This window comes from Sphaerodactylus townsendi, linkage group LG07 (assembly GCF_021028975.2).
Source record: "Sphaerodactylus townsendi isolate TG3544 linkage group LG07, MPM_Stown_v2.3, whole genome shotgun sequence".
In the NCBI taxonomy this organism is placed as follows: Eukaryota; Metazoa; Chordata; class Lepidosauria; order Squamata; family Sphaerodactylidae; genus Sphaerodactylus; species Sphaerodactylus townsendi.
Genome location: NC_059431.1, coordinates 77,617,387 through 77,634,476, shown reverse-complemented (window position 1 = coordinate 77,634,476; position 17,090 = coordinate 77,617,387). Strand labels below are relative to the sequence as shown.

Below are 17,090 nucleotides of genomic sequence, written 5' to 3'. Positions count from 1 at the left end.
TTAAATACAATTATATAATGTAATGGCTGCATGTGGTCCAGGCACATGTAGTCTAAAATCTGCTAGCCCAGGGGTCTGCAACCTTTGGCTCTCCAGTTGTTCATGGACTACAATTCCCATCAGCCCCTGCCAGCATGGCCAATTGTAGTCCATGAACATCCGGAGAGCCACAGGTTGCAGACCCCTGGGCTAGCCCTCTGCACTGGAATTTTTGCTGAACAAGGGATTGCATACAAGCAGTGGCCATTTGTTTCATACAAAAGAATGGTTAGATCATGAATGGTGCTTCATTGTGTACTTACAACTTTGTTTTTTAATTACTCTGCCCTTCAGCTGTAAAACTGAAGCAGTATCAAAATTAAAACAATTTTAACAAACAATAACAAAAACATACTCTTCAACCAGCGGTGCTGGTTTGGGAAAAGTGGCAGACAGTGCTTGTTCTTTCTTTGTAAATTTATATTTCCTCAGGGCATCAGGCAACATTTCTTTTGCATTCTCTTTAAAAACCACCTGAAAGCTGTCTGAACAGAGCAGTCAGAGAAACCTTTGATGGAAACAGACCATTTTATTTTCCTTTTGTTGGCAGATGGTAGTATAGATTTTGTTGTGCACTGCTTGTAGGTGGTAATCTTGCTCCCAAGCCTGAGGCTCAACATTAAGTAAATGGATTCACCGGACTGACAACCATGAAGCATGTGGTAATTCTGTCCTCTGAAGGAATAAGAAAGAGACCAGTCATTCACTGTTGCTGAGCACTTTTTTTTTGAGGGGAGGGCAATTAGGCGAAGATGAAGATCATGTGCCTTTAATACTACTCTTACCTCTTAACTTCATAAAATATTTTATGTAAGTATTTAATGCTGTTTGAGGTCCAAGGAGGCACAAGAGAAGACAGAGACAAGAACACCATTCTTATTTTGGGAGAAAATTGAATATAGGCTATTATTATTATTTATTATTATTTATTTAATTTGTATACCGCCCGATCCCCGAAGGGCTAGGGAGCAGAGGTACAGCATTGGGATCAATCCTGGTTCCTAGCATTGGGTGACCCATCTGCTGCCTGCCAGCTGGGGGGGAAAAGTGGAATTGCAAGTAACTGGGAACCAAGTGGGCATTAGCATGGGTATTGACTCAGATGGTCCTGCCCTTTGTAAACCGGGGACCAGGGGTAGGGCCCGGCCTTGCGCAGCCAAGCCAGGAGCCGCCTTACTGGCTTCCTGGGGCTTGCCGTTTCCTGCCCTGTCACAGAGGCTGAGGAAACGGCAAGCCCCAAAAGGCCGTTACTCCCTAGAGACCCAGCAAGATAGCCTTGCTGGAGGCCTACCGTGACTGCCTTGCACCCCAGAAGGCAGTGCGGCAGCCTTCCAAAAATGGGACAATTTAAATAACCTGCGGGACGCGGGACAAATTGTTTGAAGGCGGGACTGTCCCGCCAAAAGCGGGACGTCTGGTCAGCCTGCATTAGCACCCTCATAGTCACCTTGTCATCTTGGAGGTAGAGGCCAGCTGGCTGCCCCCGTCTCGGCCTTTGACTTAGTGATCCACCACACTTGTGAGGCAACATATGGGAGCCCCCAATAATGGCACACTGGCACAGTCTTCCCCCAAAAGGATCCATCCCAATGCCTACCCCCCAAGCTGTGACAGAAAGCAAAGAAACTCAAAGAATATAGCACAAACATATAGTCAAAAAGATAGAAAATAGGGAGGGCGGGTGGATAAGCTGTTAATTATTCAAGGAAAGTGAGGCTAGAGTTGTACGTAGGCCCACCTTGAATAGCCCTACAGCTTCTGGTGTGCTCGCTTCCAGCCTGACATGGCCAGGGAATGCCAGTCCATTCTGCCCTGATGAGCCTAAGGGCAGCATGTGACAGCAGCCAGCCATGCCCTCTTCCCCTGCCTCACTGCCTCCTGTACTGCAAACTGCAGCACTGGGTGAGTCAGGGCCACACATGTGTGCGTGTTGATGTGGTTTGCAGTTTTGAAAAGGTTGTCAGACTCTAGGTAGGAACTAGAGATCTCCCAGAATTACAAACCATCTCCACAGTTCCCCTGAAGAAAATAACTGTTTTTAAAGTTAGACTTTACTAGCAGGCCTGGCCACGTGTTGCTGTGGCAATTGTCCTTCTCATCACAGTCTGCAACCCACACAGATGTCCATGCAGGTCCAATGATCCCCAGCATAGCCTTTGGGGGTGGTCAAATGGAATCCCTCTTTCCCTTTTCAATGCACAGCATTATATGGTGCTGTCTTGTTTTTTTAGTATAAGGTAACCCTTTCCATTCCACAGTGGAACTGTCCAGAGTGCGAATCCCACTGTCCATGAGGCTGGTTGACACGCACAGTCCTGGCTCGGGTAAGGCAGAACTGGGGCAAGCAGGCTGTCCCAGTCAGGCAGCAGAGGCGGGGTGGTGAGGCGCTCAGATCGAGGCCAGCTTCCTGGGTTCTTAAAGGGCCATGTGCAAAAGAAGCGGAGCTGGTGGTTCGCCCCCACCATGCAGATTTTCTTCTTAGAAGAAAAAGAAGAAACTCCAGCTGCAGCTTTTAGGTAAAGAGAGAGCTGTGGGCAAAATAAGTGGGTGAGGAAGTGGGGTAGAAGTGGTGTGGTTGGATGTGGAGGGGAGAGGCCGAAAGTGAGACCAGTGTGTGGAGGATGAGCTGGATGTGTATGAGAGCATATGCTGTTTATTGTGGTATTTAATGCCAGTGGGTGAGGCACAGAGAGAGTTAAAAGAGTTACCTTCGTGTGAGGGGGGGGGAACCCCACCTGACGTCTCACATGGCAAAGTGTGTATGTGTTTCACTTCCACTTGTATTACCTAACAGTATTACCTATTTACTGTTTTCACTGCTCATCTCTGGCCATCTGCACGAACATTCTAAGGGCATACCAACCCCTCAGGCCACAGACAGACATCCTGCACAAACATTCTAAGGGTGACAGGCTTTAAAAAAATTTTTTTTTATTTATTGCTCCTCTTTCGGGGATAGCAATGGCAAAAATCCTGCCTCTTCCTTGTGACAAGTGCAGAGGCCAATCACAGATGTTCAGGGTGGTTTTGCAGGCATTTGATGAAATCAGAGACAGGTTTGCCTTCATAGCAAATCTGGTAGACAGCAGTGAAGAGTGAAAACTTCTCCACCAGATTCTTGTTCTTGAGGATGTGTTGAAGCTCTGCTGATGTCTGAGGGCCCTGCAGCTTCTGCCCATTGAGCATCTCCTTCTCCAACTGCTCAATAGACTTGCCAGTCTTGGCAAAAGCCTCTGCTACTTTGTGATTCTGGCCCCCGTAGCAAGTCGTGATGAGGTCAGCAACCCCACAGCTCTCTAGGAAGGTGGCAGAAGTAACAGGGCCCTTGGGGTGTCAGTTAAACACAGCCAGCTTCATGGCCTGGTGCCCCAGGAAAAAGACGTTTTAGCTGGCTCAGGTATGGACTTTTGGCGATTTGAAGGTCCGATTACCTGCCCGCAACAGGGAAGAACGTCATGTGAAAATTTGGGGGCTTCTGAGGGAGACCATCAGGAACAAACACACGTTTAGATTTTTATATATATAGATAGCAGTAAACCCCACTCAGGACTCTGCTGTCCTCAGGCTCTACCCACATATTTCCAGGAATTTCCCAATCCAGAGTTGGCAGCCTAGTTTGATGGTGCTATGAATAAAGTGACAGAATGTATTATCGAAGGCTTTCATGGCTGGATTCAACTGGTTGTGGTGGGTTTTCCGGGCTGTAGCCGTGGTCTGGTGGTTCTTGTTCCTAACATTTTGCCTGCATCTGTGCTTGGCATCTTCATAGGTATATCACAGAAGGAAATCTGTTACACTCTGGCCCTTTCCGCACCGCAACGGTGCAGGGGTGCGTTGGCGTAAAAGACACCGACACCGCCCCCCCCCGGGACCATTCGCACGGACGGTCCCGGGAGGGCGGCAGGCAGCGGCGCAGCCTTCGCACAGGCTGCGCCATCACTGAAAGCCTACCTCGTCCCCAGCTTGTCGCAGAGGCCAGGGGACACGCCCCCACAGGCTGGAGCAACGGCTCTAGAGTCGCAGGCCAGGGGGGCGTGTCCCCTGGCCTCTGCGATGAGCCGGAAGCCAGGCGACGAGGTAAGCTTTTAGGGATGGTGCGGGGGACATGGCTCTTTCCAGCTGCTGCCGTTCACACGGCAGCGTTTGGAAGCCACTGTTTCCAGAAAACCTTGCTCGGGGAGCGAGGTTGGGAAACAGCGGCTTTGCGCCATTGGGGGGGAGCGAGCGCCCCATGCAAACAGCTCCCTAGGAACGGCGTTTTTGCCATCCCTAGGGTGCTGTTTTTGGCCCGTGTGGAAAGGGCCACTGTGTCCAGTGAGAAGGGAAAAACCCCACTCGCAATACAATACTATCAACCACATCTTTGCATAGCAAGTTCCACACAAATACTGATTGGTCCCCACCCTGGGACATGGACAATATATACCCCACTAAACATTCCCTTCTCACTGGACACAGTGTGTAACAGACTTCCTTCTGTGATACACCTCTGAAGATGCCAGCCACAGATGCAGGCGAAACATTAGGAACAAGATCCACCAGACCACAGCCACACAGCCCAGAAAACCCACCAAAACAAAGTGACAGAAGTTAAACAGAATCTCAAGACATCACAACTAGTAGGACATGCCTTTTCAGATGTCTGCTGAAATATGTCAACTAAGGCAGGAGGGAATGAATGTTGACCACTGTACCTTCATCCTAACTTCAGCTATCTTTCAATTCCCAATTAACTCCACACCTTCATATTTAAACTACAATTTTCTACAAATAGTAAGGGCACTTAATAATAAGCATAATATTTTTGAGAGCACACCTTTCAAAACAAGTTTTATAAATTAGGAGGGGAAGAACCTTCAGGAATGCATGTGGTATGGATGCTGCTATGTGAGTCCCACAAGCTAGGCAAAAAGTCAGCTTTGCAGAAAAAGGATAGTTGAATGTTGTTAGCCTTCATTACTTTTAGTGGCCACCCAGCACATACCTGTGCTAGTAATTTATGGAGCACTGGCTGGGAAGTGGGTAATGGAAGGGAGAGAACCAAATCCCTCCCCCTCCCCCACATTTTATTAACACTTTCCTTTTAGGCCAACTGAAGGTAAATTTTTGCTACATCCAGCTTTGCAAGTATTTAGAAACCCGCTCTAAATGAATGGAGTTATTTTTAAAAATTCTGTCCAGATTTCCCCCCAGCATCTGCTAACGTTGCATTTTTGCTTTCGTTTAAATAAAAGTCCTATATGCCCCTTCCCTCCTTGATCAGTCCTTTTGGATGACATTAGTTTTGCATGAAAGAGTAGGGAGGCAGAGTGCTTTGTATCCAGCAGTACTTAATGCCCTATAAAGTTGAGTGAACAAAATCTTCAACAGCCGTTGACTCAATCTGAGAGACGCGTCACCTGCTACTCCATTAGTGCTTGGAAGATTATAAGCCTTGGAGATTTAGCTGAGGATTAGTAAATTGGAGAGTGTACATTATCGGGCCAGGCTTAGACCCATGATTGTCTCTTGATTCATTTTCATTAGTGCTTTATTCAAAGATTGCTGGAATTATGTAACAATGACGTTTCTGTGGGATCTGTCAGGAATTTTTTTTTTGCTCTTCTCCAAAAGTTATTTTTATAACTCTAGCTTGCAATGTGCGCAACCCATTCTGAAAAAACAGCACTGTGGCTCATTCAGATTTCTGGAGCAAGATGATCTCGGATGCTGCCTCCGAACGCAGGTTGTCATTTTGTTCAGCAGTGTATTGAAAGAGGCAGGATGAAGTACAAGAAATATATAACCATCCTTGAGGCTGCAATTGGGATCACTCCCCTTAATAAGAGGGAACTATTGCCTGTGGTCCGACATGCAAACCTTTGGCAACATCCAGGGTAAGTTACATGTTGGATAAATGAATAATTGCAGAAGACAAATATTTACTCAGTAAGAATGCATGTTACTGTGCAAGCAGCTATCTGCAAGTGTAAAAAATGTACATTTAGGAAATTGCAGAGACAGAATCTAATTTTCTTAGTGAAATGTGCATGTTGTTCTTGGCTGGCATATGGGTTGCCTGGATAATTTGACACTAGTGTCAGTAATAGTGTAAGCCTCGATATAAACTGTTGATGCAAAAACTTAGCAGATAAGTCCTGGCAGACTTAAAGCAGTGACAAATCAAATGGGAATTTTGTGGATTAATCCTTTATTACATTTCCTGCCTCCCCATATTTCAAATGTAATTTTAATTGTTAATTTAAAAATAGAACATTTTGATGCTAGGAAGTAAGAGAAATTGCATACATTTAGGTTTCCCCTTAGTCTCCTTAATATTGTTTATGTTTATTGAAGGCATTTGTATTCACCCTTTTCTACTCTGGCATTTCCAGGGTAGATATTGAATTTGAAGACCATTTAAAATTAAAATGATCTTGTTCTTACCGAACAAGATCAAACTCCAGAATGTTGGGAGTCTTTCAACCAAAAATGTGTTTTGTACTCTGGTATGATACTTGCAAGGCTATTAGTGATAGGATGTTTTGGAGGACATTGGATCGCTAGGAGTCAGAAACGACTTGATGGCACTTAACACACATCTGTGATATTGCATGTGAAAGATATACACATGTGTTTCTCAGTAGTTGTCTATAATGCAGTAAACTAGAATTCCACTCCTTTCCCAGTTGCCACTTGCATGCATCTTAAAAAGATAGGAGCTGAAAAATAGTCAGGTTGACTTCACATCTAATATACAGTCATGCATTTTGTGGTCAGTGATTTGAAAGTCATTGCACCATGGCAATGAACTAGGAGTCTGCCAGATGCCTGCATAATTGGGCAGTGCATGTGTGTTTGTGGGTGGGAGAGGGAGAGATCCATCAGACAGAGTATTAATTTTGCACTTGAAGAACGTGTTTTATAGCTCGTAGTTTCATTTTGATATTGTTGCTGTGGCCAGGCCACCTGGGCTGACTGAACTGCTAACTTCCTCTTTTTTTCTTTTTTCAAGAGTATCATTTTTCTGGGTTCTTTATACACCTAGACAGGAACTGAGAATGAAATACATGCTTTTAGTTTATTTCAATTTTTACCCTGCCCTACCCCACCCTAAGTCCAGGCTTAGGACAGCTTACCATACAACCCCTAATATACAGATATAGTTAATATGATACAGCAAAATGATTAAAATACTCAGCCTAAGTAATAAACAGTTAAATTTATATATATACACAATTTTGGCATCCTACCAATTCTCTGCTTTACTTTCCAACAGGGTATCCTCCAAAAGATCCAGCTATGTCAATACAGTTCTTCACCCCTAAAAGAAAGGGGAAGGGTACAGAAAGGGGGAAGGAGAAAAAAAGGTGAAGGGAAAGGAAAAGAAATAGGAAGAAGAAAGGAATGGGAAAGGAGATAGGGGAGGGGGAGGGAAAGGGTGGCCAGGCAGTTGAGAAAATCATTCTGCCTCAACCATAAACCTGGTAGAACATCTCTGCCTAGCAGGCGCTGTGGAATTGTACCACATCCATTAGGGCCCTGATCTGAAGTCACTTTTGTCACTTATGCTGCCCTTTGTTTTAGTACAACCAATCTTCAGCAGTTGAATCCATTCATTAAACAATTTTAATTCAGGTGCTTAATCAAGACAAGAACTTGACAAAATATGTCCAACATAAGTCATGCTGATATCTGGAATCTGGAGGGGTTCTGTGAATGCGCAAAAAGCACTTGTATGTATATACACAATGGCAGTGACTTATTTTTGCTTTTGGGAAGCAGCCTGTCTTGCATCACGAGAAACTGCTTTGGACAGACACAGACTTTTTGGAGGAGGCATGGTGGGTAACTGCTGTAAGGGGAATGCAAGGGACCTAGCCATTGTTAATGTATTATGCTCTGTACAATTTTAAAAGTCTCTTACACAGCTTATATTTACAATGTCACAATATGGTCCTGTTTTGTTCCATAGTTGAGATGTCAGCTGCAGGCATACTGCAAATGCTCTTGCAATATGTGACTAGGAAACATCCTCTTGGAAATTGCTTTGCTAAACAGATTGCAGAATAAGATTTGGAGGAGCCGTGACTAAGAGAATAGCTGTGAAAAAGTCTGTGTGTAACAAATCTGAATGAGTTTATATGGCAAAACACACCTGTTCTGCACTGGATTCATGTGAACAGATGTCTGACTTGCCACTCAATAAATGAGGTCCCTTTTTATGGCTGAGAGTGTCAGAGTTGAAGCAGAGAGGTTGGTATCCTTTATGATGTACACTGTGAGTTTCTGAATATTTCTCAGACAAAGAATGTCTACACCCATCATGGTGTTTTTTGTTTATATACCTGTGGCATTTTTATTCACACCCAGGATGCAATATGAGAAACATCATAAGTAACCATCCTGCCATCCTCTGTGAGAATGTGTGTGACGGCTGCTGCATTTCTCTAAAGACTGCTTTTGGCTGCATGTTCTCTTTGCCACCTACAGACCCATTTGGTGTACAAAGTGTTTGATTATAGATTTGTTTACCACAAGCATCCAGCACATGGCTTGGGTTTATGATCTCATTTTATTCACAGCAATTTTGTTTACACAAACAGTGACTACAGAGAATTTGCGGGGCACAGGATGGAGAAATTGTGTGTCCTCCAGGTTAGCCTTCAGTGGCTTTCCATCATAGTGCTTGGGGGCAGGTCATTCTCTTTCATGCCATACAGCCTCTGTACCTTTAACAGCTGCGTGACAAATTCCAGGAACTTGATCAGGATTCTAATAGGTGCAGCTTTCCCACAGTAGAGAGATGCCAGGGTGACAAAATTGGGTTGAATTCTGACTGGCATGCACATATTACAGAAACACAGAGCTTCTACTATTGGGCAGGGTCAGCACAAGCCATTTGATCCAACACTGGCTCCAGAGGCAGCTTAGGCCATTATCCAGCCCTGCACTGGGATGGGGGAAGTGAACAACGACAGTCCCAGTTCTACTCCTTTATTGTCCCCTCCTTTTCAAACAGAATCTGAATGGAATGCAGACAGAGCAGGAAGGTTCAGGTTAACCAGCGCTGATCAGGCTGCATGATACATAGTCTCATTGGTACCGGATGTTTGGGGTGGAGTATGAGTGCAGTGTGTTGAGTCACACTTTATGAAAATGTAGCTCCACAGGGCTAGTAGACAGTAGTTAATTTTGCAAATATATGATATAGAGATTGTCTTGACAAAATAATATTGAACAGCCTTACTTCTAATTTAATTTCCCGTCGTCTATGGTTATCTAGTGATTGAGAACCAAGATGGATCAATAGCAGGGATGTATGAATGTAAGGTTTGCGTGCAGGGATGGCAGATGACATTTCCATGGAAGTAAGGTTTAGCCCAGGGCTGCTAGGGTGCAGCAGGGTAAATCAGATCCCTTAAGTATGGCCGAGCCTGTCATTTCAGCGTACTGTATTACAAATGAGTTCATCAGGAGGTGAATTCACCATAATGGTGAGGGTTGCCAACTCTGGGTTGGGAAATTCCTGGAGATTTGGGGGACGAGCCTGAGGAAGGCAGGGTTTGGGGAGGGGAAGAACCTCAGTAAGGCACAATGCTGTAGAGTTTACGCTCCAAAACTGCCATGTTCATCAGGGGAGTCTGGAGGTCAGTTGTAATTCTGAGTGATCTCCAAACCTCAGTGGAGGTTGGCAGTCCTATTTGCGGTGCTATGTGCAGTGGATGGGTGAAAGAAAACACTGACACTCCGGAGGCAAGGGGAAGCATCGCTAGGAGAGTTGGAGTCAGTGAATTGAATTAAATGGCATCTGTCCAGAGGAAGTGCTAAGTAATCGTGGTGATTGAACTGTCTGGGACTGGAGTCCCCAACCTATTTGAGCCCACAAGCACATTTGGAATTCTGACATGGCCGGGTTGGTGTGGCTGCTGCCAAAGCAACATTTTAGAAATATTTCACAGCCAGTCAGAAGCCTTGCTAGGCAAAAGCCCTACCTGCTATATCCAGAAAAGGTGTCAGTGGGTGCTATGGTGCCCATGGACACTGCACTGGGGACCCCTGAGCCAGAGGTTTGGCATTACCTTGTAGGTAATTTAAAATGACCTGTTATTTAGTTAGATTTAAAAAGTCCCAGCCAAATCTAATGTCCATGGCTATTTTTCAGGGCTATTGGTGGAATAAATGTTGATTTCCAGAATGTTTTTAGGCCAAACTTTGGTGCATCAGCATCTAAAGGAGTAGTATTTTCTCTGAAAATGTACAAGATGCCTTTCTTTCACCATTAACTATTGTTTGGGACAGTTACTCTTGATATTCTGCCCTTTGCTTATTTCCAAGTAAAATGTATACATTTCTCTCTTATGAGATAGCATGTAGATTCAGCCAGTACAAGCACTTATTTGACCCTTTGTCATTCCCTGTACTTTGGTCCGAAGAGATCCACTACTATCACCCACCCCCAACTTGGCACCTTTGGCAGCACCTAGCCTTCATACATGCTTGTTTTTGCCACAAAGGGGGGGAAAAGGAATTCAGTGCTTTACAGGTGTCTGTTGCCATGGCAACACTGTACCTGTAGCTCTAAAATGTGCTCTTCTCATGAGCTGTATCAAACCAACTGCGGCAATGACAGACACAGACTTTCCACATTCCGCCCTCTGAAAAGATTATCCCTCCTGTCATAAGACCAAATGTAGGTACAATTTTGAAGGTTTCTCCATTCACATTTGGTACAATGGGCAACTGCCTGCTCACATACATTCTCTGTGGTGGTTCCTACCTTATAGATCGGCCTGACTGAGAAGATCAGGAATGCTCCCATAGTAGTCTCATTCTGCAAAATGTGCAAATCAAAAATGTTCAGGAGGGCATTGTTGCAATGAAATTGATCTGTAGTGGGACAGAAGGGTTCAGAAGGATGTCTTCATATGGGAGTGGTTATTGCATAGCATTGTACTTTTGTAATCCCATATTCAGCATTACTTGTGCTATGCTGGCCTGGCCGGTTTGCTGTGCACATGGTTATTCAACTTGGTATTCCTAATCGTAGTGCATTGTTCACTGTATAGCGCTGCTTACCTGACCTTCAGTCCATTTCAAGAAATGCACATGAAAACACCCTTATCTTCCATCTCTTCTGTAATATTGTGCAATACCAGATTGGTGGAGAAAAAAAATGTACTCCTGTCTGGGTTGTTATTGAAGGAAAATATTTATTTGGCTTGTTGTCTGAGGCGTGGCTGGGTGAAAATGACCCGGTGTGTCTTTCCGCTAATTCTGCCTGAATGTACAACCCTTCCCCTTCCCCAACCTCAAAGTGAAGGGTTGTGGTGACTGTAATTCTTTGTGAGTCTTTCCCCTTTCACAGACTCCTGATGCAAACTATTACTGACATTGATTGTGTGTTCCTTTTACTGGTTTCCAGGGATAAAGTTGGCCTGCTATTTATTATTGGCCGTGTGGTTCCCTGAAGGATAGCCACCTGGAGTTGGCAAAAGTACTGTCAGGTTTAATGCTAGAGACACCTTCTTTGATTGTCATGGGGGACCTCAGCATCCATACAGAGGGCCAGCCCAGGATTTTGTAGCCTCATTGGCTACTTTGGGCTACTCACAAGTTGTGACAGGCTCAATACATAAAAAAGGTCATACCTTGGACTTAGTATGTTGCACTGAGCCTTAGATTTTGGAGGTGGAGATTCAGTAGTGGGACAGATCACTGTCTGGTATGACTGGTATCTGGTATCAGACTATGGTCTGATCACTGTCTGGTAAAACTGAATGTGGCTCCAAACCTCCACAGAGGAAGGGGGTTAATTAAAATGACCCATCCCCAGAGATGCCTGGATCCTACTGGGTCTCCATCTGAATATGGACAAAGGCCATGCCTCTTTGCTGCTTCTCAAGGACGTAGGTAAGGGGGGGTCTCAGGTTCAACCCCCCCTAAATTGCATGTCCGAAGCTCCGCCCCGTTTTTGGTTTTTTTTGTATTTTAAAGTGTTTTTGGTTTTGGACTGCAGGGGGCGCATTTTTAGGCTAGCAGCACCAAAATTTCACGCTATCATCAGGTGACACTTCTGATGATACCAGCCAAGTTTGGTGAAGTTTGGTTCAGGGGGTCCAAAGTTATGGACCTCCAAAGGGGGTGCCCCCATCCCCCATTGTTTCCAATGGGAGCTAATAGTAGATGGGGCTACCCATTTGAGGGTCCATATCTTTGGACCCCCTCAGCCAAACTTCACCAAACCTGGGTGGTATCATGAGGAGGGTCTCCTAAAGATACCCTGAAAGAGTGGTGCTGCTAGCTTAACAATTGCACCCCTGACAGTAGGCACCCCCCAAATTTTCCCAGATTCTCCTTTTGAATCCCACCCCTTCGGCATGGATTTAAAAGGAGAATCTGAAGTCCCCAGATTAAACCTTGAAAGTGATGCCATTTCAGGGTGGGGGTTTGCGCTGAGGTTTGCGCCCCCCCTCATGGTTGGATGCTGTGATGCTGAAATCCACCCCAAAACAGCATCACTTTCAATGTTTTAACTGGGGACCCCAGATTCTCCCTTTAAGATGGATTTAAAAGGAGAATCTGGCCTCCCTAATTTAAACACCATTGAAAATGATGCTGTTTGGGGGTGGATTTCAGCATCACAGCATCCGCCCATGAGGGGGGGCGCAAACCTCAGGTTTTGCACCAGGCTGCATTTTCCCTAGCTACCCCTCTGCCTGGAGGGGAGGGAGAAGGGACTGCCGGCTACCAGCTGGGAGCCCAGCCAGTGGGGGGGGGGCGGGGCGGGCAGGGCAGGGGAGTCTGCCATCTCTGGCCTTGGAGAGCTGCTTTTATAAGCACTGAGGCCAGGGGCGGGGCTTGGGGAGGTGTGGTCACACTCCCAGGGGAGGGTGGGGGTGGGGCCTTGCCCCCGAAAATCCCCCATAAAAAATCTATACCTATATCACTGCTGCTTCTTCTGGGTTTATCAGTAGCCTTTGATACAGTGGACCTTGCTATCTTGACCCCTTCCAGTCCGGCTTCCGTGCTGGGCATGGGACGGAGACTGTTCTTGTCGCCGTCACAGATACACTCCGTATTCAGCTTGACCAAGGCGGATCGGCGCTGTTGGTGTTGCTAGATCTCACCGCAGCGTTTGATGTGGTCGACCACGACCTTTTGGCCCACCGCCTGGCCGCCTCCGGAGTGCGGGGTACTGTCCTTCAGTGGATAACCTCGTTTCTCCGGGGCCGGAATCAGCAAGTGAGGTGCGGGGACCAGGCCTCCCGGGAAGTGCCCGCTTCAATCTGGGCGTGTACCCCAGGGGGGGCATTATTGTCCCCGCTGTTATTTAACATCTACATGTGACCCCTTGCTCAGCTGGTACGGAGTTTTGGGCTGATTTGCCATCAGTACGCTGATGACACACAGCTCATTCTGTTGATGGAGGGGGGAGCAGCCTGCAGCTCTCCTGCGCTCTACAGCACTGCTTGGAGGCGGTTGCTGGTTGGTTGGCGACAGAGCAGCGGAGGTTAAAATCTCGAATCCATCGAAGACGGAGATCCTTCTGGCTTGGCCACGATGGGAGGGCCTTTCCAGCCGCCAGTGTGGGAGGGGGGGCTCACATTGGCGCCGACCACCCTCCGCTTCGCAGCCTGGGGGGTCTCACCCTGGATTTGTCTCTCTCAATGGAGGACCCAGGTGGCCTCCATACAACCCGGCTGCCTTTTTTCCACCTTCGCCAGGAGCCCGGCGACTGGCCCCCTTCCGCTCCAGAACGGATCTAGCTCTCTGTGATCCCGTATGCGGAACGGTCATCTCCAGACTCAGACTGGCATTGTAACTTCGCTTCTATCGCCGTGGGGCCTTCCCTTGCGTTTGATCCCCGCGACAAAACTGGTCCATCATGCAGCAGCATCGCCTGCCTTTACAGGCAGCGCCTTTCGAACATATCCAGCCTGTGCTGCGGCAGCTGCATTGGCTCCCAGTAGAGTTCCGGATCATCTTTCAAGGTGTTGAGTGTTGACCTTTAAAGGCCATTCGCGGCCTGGGACCATCGTGATTTTCGGAGACCGCGATCACCCCCCCCATACGTCAGCCTACGCTGCCTCTCCGATCGACCGCAGAGGCCAATTTACTGGTGGTCCCCTGGCCCCTCGGGCGATGCGTGACTGGCCTCCAGCAGCCTCCCGCAGGGCCAGGACGCTTTACGGCCTTGGCCCCGGCCTGGTGGAACGCCTCTTCCATATCCAGCTGTCCGGGCCCTGCGGGCCCTTGGAAAGTTCCGCGAGGGCCTGTAAGATCGGAGCTGTTCCGCCCGGGCCTTTGGAGGGAACCAGTCCGCCAATATGAGTGCGCCCCTTCCTTGGCCCTTAACATCTGGGCCACCAAACATCTAATGAGACTCGCCATGCCTCCCTCTACTGTGGGGAGGGAGGGATTTTATATTATTGGAACGCTGGACGCCACCTATATCTTGATTTTAGTTTTAAATTTCAATCTGGAGTTTTATATTTTGTAAATGCATTGAGAAGTTTATTGCTGCTTTTAAATGCTTATTTACTTATATTGTGTTTTAACTGTTGTACACCGCCCAGAGCCCTTTGGGGATGGGGCGGTATAAAAATCAAATAAAATAAAAAAATAAATAAATTATTGAGACATCTGGAAGCAGAAGTAGGTATCAAGGCTTGTGCGATGGATTGCTTTAGTTCCATACAGACTAGTCTCAAAGTATTGCCATTGGAGATCATTTATCAGCACAGTAGGGATTGTCCTGTTGGTTCTACAGGATGTCTTCTTCCCCATGCTATTTAATCTCTATACAAAGGAGAAATAATTCATAGATTTGAAACTGGATGCCATCAAAATGCTGATGACACCCAGCTCTATATTTCTCTATTTAAATCTTCTTATGATGTGGTTGAGTTATTGAGTCACTGCCTGTTTGTGATGGTTAAATGGCACAAAACTGTATCCTGACAAGATGGAGGTTGGCAAGACTGGCGTTGAATGACACTGTACTTCGTATGTATGTTGACTTAGAGAAGAACCTAGGAATTACCCTAAACCCCGCATTATCCCCAGAGATTAAAGTTATTGCAGCTGCAAAAAATACTTTCTTCTAACTCCATTTAGCCCAGAACATGGTCCCCTACTGGACTGGTGGATCTGGCTACCTGAAACCATGACATGGTAATATGAAGACTGGACTACTGTAATGCATTCTATGTAGGTCTGTCCTTGAAGTCAACTTAGAGACTCCAGTTGGTACATAAGGTGGCAACTTGGCTATTATTGTGAGCTGGGTACAACTTGTATATTGTACCTGCTCTGCAGTCACTCCACTGGCTGCCCATCAATTACTGGGCTCAGTTAAAAGCACTGATTGTCACATATCAAACCTTTCATAGCTTTGGGCCCTTCACAGAAAAGACTGCCTCTCTGCCTATTCATGGCAGCTTCATTCAACTGAGCAGGGCCTTCTGCAGGTTCTGCCCTGCAAATGGGTGAGATCAACAACTGCCTGTACATGTTCATTCTCTGTTACATTCCCCACCTTGTGAAATTGCCTCCTGAGATGGGAGGCCACCACACTTCTGACATTCTGCAAACCGTGTAATGCAGAATTTTTCAGGATGTCATTTTTGTAAAGATAATATGACTGTTTTGTGATGCAGTGGTTCAAGCTGACTTAATAAAGGGAATGGGGCTGTAAGCATATATTATCTGTTTGCTGTATATATTTTTCTCTCATGACATTGCTATCTAGCCATGCGATCCCACCTTTTGCTAATGATAACATATCATGTCTGATATTTATGTTTTGTTTTCAGATTTCTATAATCCTAACTCCTTGACTAGCAGAATAATTTCTTGCATATTCCAGTTATCATTTACAAGTAACTAAACAGTCTCTAATTTCTGTCTTCTGGCTTGATTGAAAAATAAGTTAGTAGTGCTGGACATAACTTTTGATTTCTCTCCTGCTTTTTGTTATTTAGGGAACAGGCAACTATACCACCATCTCCTTGTGAGTGGGACTGGGAAGACAGCTGTACTTCAAGAACCAGGCGCATCTCAGGAAATAGATTGAGAGTACTGAAACGACGCTTTCATCACCAGGTACTTAAGTACCCATAGAATTAGTTTTGGTGACTGATCACAACCCTTTAAATGTTGTGATAAGCTTTCTACAATTATTAGTACAATTTACAGGAAAAAAACATAGCTCACAACTGTATGAATTTCAGAATCCAAAATAGTACATAAAATCATAGCATCAGAACATACTAGAAAGTAGATGGCAAGCCATAATATCACTTAATGCTTTTTAAAAATATTATCATGAGCAGGTTAACCCTTCAGAGGCCTTACAAAACAGAATGGTCACTTGCTAAAAGACTGAAGTGTGTTCTCTTGAAAACACATTTCAGAGAGTTAAGGGCATTACCAAAATAGACTGTATTCAACAGGATCCGCTGTTCTAGTTGGAATTCAAAGCAGTGCTCCCTGATCCTTAGATGGACAGGCTATAGAAGCTTATAAGGCTGCAGCATAGTCTTGTTGCTATGTAGCAGGTTTGCAAATTGGGAGTGCTTGCCCCTGGTTGTCTGCCCTGTTGCCACTACCATGTTAATATGCAATAGCTATGATTCCTTCTTGTAGGCACCAAGGTTAAGAGAACCCATGCCATAATGCAGCCCTGAAGTGACTTGTGCTTCTTAAAATATTAAAGTGTTAGTAACCCTTCAGGCTAGAAGATAAAACTATATATGCAACTATATGACTTGATTTACTACTGGGCTGCATGCCTAGTGGTACTGTTACATACTCAGAGGCCTACTTATCTTAAGTGGTGAGTAATAACTGGTTCTGCATGTTAATAGATTAATCCAGCTATATTCACTGCGGGAAATATGATGACCTTGTCTGGACTCTTCTAAGTAGATTTTCAGCACTGTTCTCTGGAAAGAGTGTAATTGAGGTGAGAACTGGAGGCAAAAGTTGAGAAATAGAGAGAGATGGATATAAGACACAGCAGTATTGGGAAAAGGAAACTCATGCATTGTACTTATGTAAACCTAAGT

The 17,090-nt window shown here is 45.6% G+C and overlaps 1 protein-coding gene across 2 annotated transcripts in view; it reads left to right on the top strand.

Moving 5' to 3' along the window:
* TJP2 (tight junction protein 2) overlaps window positions 1-17,090 on the top strand; it is an 85,741-nt gene that overhangs the window by 12,830 nt on the left and 55,821 nt on the right. Inside the window, exons 1-2 of one of the 2 annotated variants that reach the window (XM_048503151.1) lie at window positions 5,743-5,915; window positions 16,005-16,125. In XM_048503151.1, the coding sequence (XP_048359108.1) occupies window positions 5,746-5,915; window positions 16,005-16,125 (291 nt within the window). In that variant the 5' untranslated portion in view covers window positions 5,743-5,745. Of the gene's footprint in view, window positions 1-5,742; window positions 5,916-16,004; window positions 16,126-17,090 lie in introns of those variants that run through there. The other variant, XM_048503153.1, reaches the window with a different exon arrangement.